This window comes from Microcebus murinus, chromosome 2 (genome assembly GCF_040939455.1).
Source record: "Microcebus murinus isolate Inina chromosome 2, M.murinus_Inina_mat1.0, whole genome shotgun sequence".
NCBI classification, from domain to species: domain Eukaryota; kingdom Metazoa; phylum Chordata; class Mammalia; order Primates; family Cheirogaleidae; genus Microcebus; species Microcebus murinus.
In genome coordinates, this window is record NC_134105.1 from 68,867,236 (window position 1) to 68,873,235 (window position 6,000).

The following is a 6,000-nucleotide window of genomic DNA, read 5'->3' on the forward strand; positions in this document are numbered from 1 at the left end:
TAAAGCACCATATCACTTCTCAGACAGCCTGTGATACAAAGGGCTACACAACATATTTTACATGAAAATGAGAAGATACATGCCTCTGGGTAGAAGACAAAACAAATACGGCAAGATCCTATTTAAGGCAACAATCTAAATTTGATTCTGTGTACCACTTCACTTTACTTCCCTTTGCCTCTTCCTATATGATTCTAAAACAAATAGCTCATATAGAGTTGTCTGTATTTTTTAAATGAGTAATAACTAGAAAGGAATCAGTATGGAACCTAAACATAGATATTGGGGGAAGGGAGAAGTGGGAGGACAGGAACATAAATTTAAAGAGGATGAAAATCATTTACCAGAAGAGGAATTACTCCATACAACAGAGAAAAATTTCAGTTATATAGCTCACTATATGTTTGAAGAATTTCAAGGCGACATTAATCTACAAAAAGAAAGCTCAAAGAAGAGTTACAAGAGAGAAAAAGAACAACCAAAGGTAATAAAATGTGAACCAGAAGATCTTAAGAAAAATATGAAAGAGCAAAAAAGAAGCCATTGTATAAGAAATTAATGTCATAGCAACAAAAACTGATCAAATACAACTAAAAAATAGATAAAGGGCAATAGCTGTAGAATAAATGAATTCACACAAAGTGAGATGGAAAAGGGCAAGCACAATGACATGGTTGTAGAGAAGATAATAAATACTATCTATCACCAAAATTACAATGTATGCAAATTGGTGGTACCTGAGGAAGAATATAGCAAAATGGAACAGAAAAATATCTGACTATGTAAGAGGAGACTTTTCTATTATAAACATTATCTTCACTTCAAAATAATACCAGAAAAAAATTGATACAGAAATGGGTTTAATGAACTTCAAAGACAATGAAAAAATTGCATGGGTATACAGGCAGGAAAAAAAGTCATTTAAAAGTAGGAAAACCTGGCTGGCCTGAGGCTTTCCACAATCACACCCACTTCAAGAAGCAGTGAAACAACCCCTACAAGATCATCATTTTTATCACCATTCATTCTCTCATTAGCTTTATAAAATCTACCTTTAGTTTTCTACACCATGCTGAAGTTGGATTCTCAAACAATGATTTCCTCATCAGAAGATCCAAAGACTTCCCCTCTTTTTCTCAGTTCTTTGATTTCTCTGTATCTTTTGGTACTGCCAATCAATTTCTTCTCAAGCTCACTTTGATGTTCTGATAATTCACTATTCTTCTCTCCCATCTCTCTGACTATCCTATGATATTTTTGCTTTTTCCTTCTATAATGGAAAAGCAATCTTTACCATGATATGACTCTTGATCCTATGCCAGGCTCCTTTCTTTGAAAATCCTGTGTAACTCTATAGCTTCAACTATAATATTGATGGGAAGGCTTGCAAACCTATCTCCCCAGCCTTGACCTTCTTCTTTACCTCAACTTCTTCAGCTCTTCCAACAGCTTAATGAATTACCAACAGTTCCTTAAATGCTTTAACATTTTCCTCTCCTAAAATCAACTTCTACAGTTAATTATTGTTTTTAATAATGGTATCATCCTTCTCTCAATCTGCAGACTTAAAACTTGATAGTCATCTTTGATTCTCTTTCTTTTTGCTTGTTCCCAGGTCCCACTGATCTGCTAGTTCTACCAAATCTTCCTTTAAAATCTTTTAAATCCTACCTTTCCTTTGCATTTTCACTGCTGCCAACCTAAATAATGTCATATCCATATAACACCAAGATGGTAACAGAAAATTCCTGTCTGTTCTGGGCACTGTTGCCAGATTGGCTTTCCTATTAGAAACCTACAAAATTTCCCATTCAAAATAAGATGAAATTAGAACCATCTGTTTGATTGTTAAGACTCTCCACAACCCAACACTATCTAGCTTGGTCTTTATTCATCTGAAATATCATGAAAGAGTTTGGGCTTTAGAGGCAGAAAACCTGGGTTCAAATCCTGGCTCTATTAATTACCAGCATTATTGTTATGGGCAAGTATATTAACTCCTCTAAGCTTTAGTTTCTTTACCTGAGAAATGAGGATAATAATATTACCCTTACAAAGTTCTTTTAAGATAATATAATACATGTAAAGAGAATGGAAGAGCATCTTCCACAAGGTAAGAACTCAACAAATAATAGCTATTATGTTGTTTTCCATAAAGAACATACCTGTTCCTCTTGCCTATCAAAATCTTATCCATCTTTTGAGCATAAGGCATAACTAACTTTGTCTACAAGAACCTATTCTGATCTGCTCAGCTTTATATGGTCTTTCATAGAGATCCCCTCAAACAATTTTTACCTTTGAATATCTCTATGCTGTACATTTTGTTTGTATCTCTCAACATTTATCTTACTTTACCATATGTTTATAAATGTATTTCATTTACTTCCATTATTGAAATGTAAGCTCCTTCTGAGCAATGACTACATTATATATATTTTGTGTTCTTGCCTTGTATATAGCAGAGACTAAGTAAATATCCATTGAAAATTATTGCTTCACCTACCAATGTTGAATGACTACTTTGGATTTACAAAAGAGACTAATACTTATCTGACTTTTTCTGAAAAAGTAAATGGCTTCCGTTAACTATTTGCTTAATATGACCTGCCCATGGATTCAATTTTGTAACCAATATGTTGATGATTGTCATAATTAAAAAGTTTATGTCTCTATATGTCTCTATAGCATATTCTTAAGACATTATTTTTTAAATTAATTGACTTGTAATTTTGAAAAAAATTAAGTTTCAAAGACACAAAGGTAAATTATTTAAGTACACAAATATGAAAAGTAAAAACAATGTTTCCAATGTTGTGATTTTAAATGGCTTTAAATGGTTTTAAATGACTTTAGAAAATTTTAAATGTTGATCTCTTATTACTCCTACACAACAAAAGAAATTCAGAGCTGAAAAATTTGGTTTTGTTTATAAAGTATTGAATCCTGATCTATATTTAGCAGTTGAGTTGCTGATTTAATTTCACCTGAACAAGAAAAACACATAGTTTGTCCACCGCTTTACCAGAATTAAGTAACCTTTCAGCCTGCCAATTAAAAAAAAAAAAAGTACAACATTTGAGCCAGGGTTGCTTTCTAGCAGATGTGTTACAGCAACCATAAATTCACTCGCTGTGCCAGATTACATTTCTGTGACAGATCAGATCTGTTCTGTATTGTTTGGTCCAGAGAACTCTCTTTAAAATGTATGGTAAGTTAGTGCATTAAGACATATTTAAAAAAAAAACAAAAACTTACAGGCGGTCCAGTGTCTCCTTTTGGCCCTCTCAGATACTCCATTTCAGTCATTCTATCAAGATCCTCATAATAATAATAATCATAAAGCTCAGTTTCATAGTTATTTTCAATGGGATAAGTAGCATCAGGATAAAATTCACCTTTCTTCCTTAGATCAAGGTGATTATCCACAGACGGCTCATCTGTTACTCTATACAAGGTTGTGTTTAAAATCTGGTGCATTTCCATGAGTTCATTAGTGTGTAAATTTGTTGTGATAGCCTTCTTGAGATTAGTAATTGTATCTTGTTTTATTTGTGGAAGAGATGACATCTTCTTAGACAGTGACAGACCAGTTACTCTATCGTCATGTTGTGTGATATTATCAGATACATTTAGGAGAGAACTAAATTTCTCCTTGGTATTCATTCTTGCCTCACTGAGGTGATGATGGGTCACTGACAGTCTTAAATTAGTCTGAGCATGTTCCTCGGTGATCATTTCTTTGGCCTGACTTCCTTGGTTTGTGAGATCCACAGAAGAGACGTTTTCTGAATGAAGAGAAGTGAACTGAGATTTTGATATCTGGTGTTCTTCTCTTTTATGTACTGTTGCAGAATCATTATTTATGATATTTGGAATGCTTTTGCCTTCAGTAAATGCATCCTCTGAGAGTATATTTTCAACAAATTGCTTAGGCCGAGGAGGTTGTTCCAGTATCTTAGTTGGTAGGATAGTTGTGCAAGGAAGTCTTGTTTCAGGTCGGTATTTGTTGGCTTGGAGACACTGATGTTTCATGTATCTGCAGTAGCCCGCAGATTCTTCTATAGAAGGAATAATATCCAACTGACATATTATTCCTTCAAAATGGATAGAATTATTATTCATACTTCCCAAGGTAAATACACTGTTAGAATCAAAGGTGTGAACTTCTGACATAGTGTCGCTGCTAAAATACTTCTTTCCACACTCAACAAACATGGAAACAACTCGGTTTCTAATAGTGATGGCAAATGAGTGCCATTGTTCATCATGAACACTGTAGTTGAAAAATACAGACTGCTTTCCTCCAATGTATACTATTAATTTTTTAGGTAACAATTGTACTCCTAATTGTAGTCTATTTTTATTTCTAATGCTGAAGAGAAATGCATTGTTCACTCTATGGGACTGCAACCCAATTAATATTGTAAATGGCTGCCTTAAGTTGACTGGTAAAATTTTCATGAGAGGTGACTCAATATAAGCATCATTTTTTAAAATGACACCTGATTCTGTTAATTGAACCCCCTGAGGTAATGGTGTAGATGATGATGGTGCAGCAGTCACTGATGATGAGTGTCTTACATCTTTGCCTCCAAGGCCTAGTTGATGAAGAATATCTATGCCTGGAAATTAAAAAGAGAGAGAGAGAGAGAGAAAGAGAGAAAGAATCTTACTCTTATGCATTCGTGTGTTCATATGAATGTTTGAGTATGAGAAAATCTTCATTGTATCAACCGTAATTTTAAAATAAGTATGCTCCATCAATAACTAATTTATAGGTAATAAGAGGTAGGGAGAGGAAGAGTAAGATGTTATACTTATAATTCGAATAAAATGTGTGCACATGTGCAAACACATATACACAGCCACACACCAATATCTCTAAACCCCAAATTTAAAGAATTAGCTCTCTCATTTTTCCATTTCGCTAGGATTCTTATTTGTTACTCGAATGAATATACATGTTCAAAGATTCCTAGGTGACATTTATATCTTTAATTTAATAAATGTTAATGATATCTATGTTAAAAAGAAACTAGAGTCATACTTACAAAAACAATTTGTGATTTGGAAGCCATTTTATAGATTAAGTTCAGACAATCCCTTAAAGTATAATTTTTCAGGCTTTTTTCCCTTCTACCTTTCTGGGAATTTGCAAATCACATGGAAGCTCTCCCAGTGTACAATACTTTAAGTGTGTGCTACACTTAAAGCACTCTGGTCACCAAAATCCTTTTATGATTCCTGGATAAGAAAATTTAAATTTGTTTTGTTGGTAAACACCGTATTTCTTCTGTCTCTTCCAAGTTTTTCTCTCTTCCCTTTTTCAGTCTTCCACAGACATTTTTATTCACTTTGTAGACTCTTTTCCAATATTTATTGTTATATGTATTTTATATAATGTGGATTTGATATAATTATGGTTTTTCCTGTTTACTGTTAATTGTAATATTACCAATACCATACTGCTCATCTCTCTTACCCTATTACAAACTTCTAGAAGACTGGTTCTGATTCATTATTGGATCTCTACAGCACCTGCCTTGCATATATTATAGTTCTATCATTTCTGAATGAATGAATTTGCCCCACCAGAATCTGATCAGACCTCATAGTCACCTCTAGAGTCATATAAAATTAAAGCCACTTGTAAAGAAAGAGGAATCCTGTATTAAAAATATAGAACAAGACCGGACGCGGTGGCTCACGCCTGTAATCCTAGCACTTTGGGAGGCCGAGGCGGGCAGATTGCTCAAGGTCAGGAGTTCGAAACCAGCCTGAGAGAGACCCCGTCTCTACCAAAAACAGAAAGAAATTAATTGACCAACTAAAAATATATATGCAAAAAATTAGCCAGGCATGGTGGTGCATGCCTGTAGTCCCAGCTACTTGGGAGGCTGAGGCAGTAGGATTGCTAAGCCCAGGAGTTTGAGGTTGCTGTGAGCCAGGCTGACGCCACAGCACTCACTCTAGCCTGGGCAACAAAGTGAGACTCTG

General features: G+C 34.4%; 1 protein-coding gene across 1 annotated transcript in view; it reads right to left on the bottom strand.

Annotated features, from left to right (window-relative positions):
* The window catches only part of COL24A1 (collagen type XXIV alpha 1 chain), a 279,723-nt gene extending 274,201 nt beyond the window's left edge, over positions 1-5,522 (bottom strand). Inside the window, exons 1-2 of the mRNA XM_076010342.1 lie at positions 5,498-5,522; positions 3,259-4,625 (exon numbers count right to left, since the gene is read on the bottom strand). Coding sequence (XP_075866457.1) covers positions 3,259-4,625; positions 5,498-5,522 — 1,392 coding nt within the window. The remainder of the gene's footprint in view (positions 1-3,258; positions 4,626-5,497) is intronic.
* Positions 5,523-6,000: the final 478 nt, after the last annotated feature.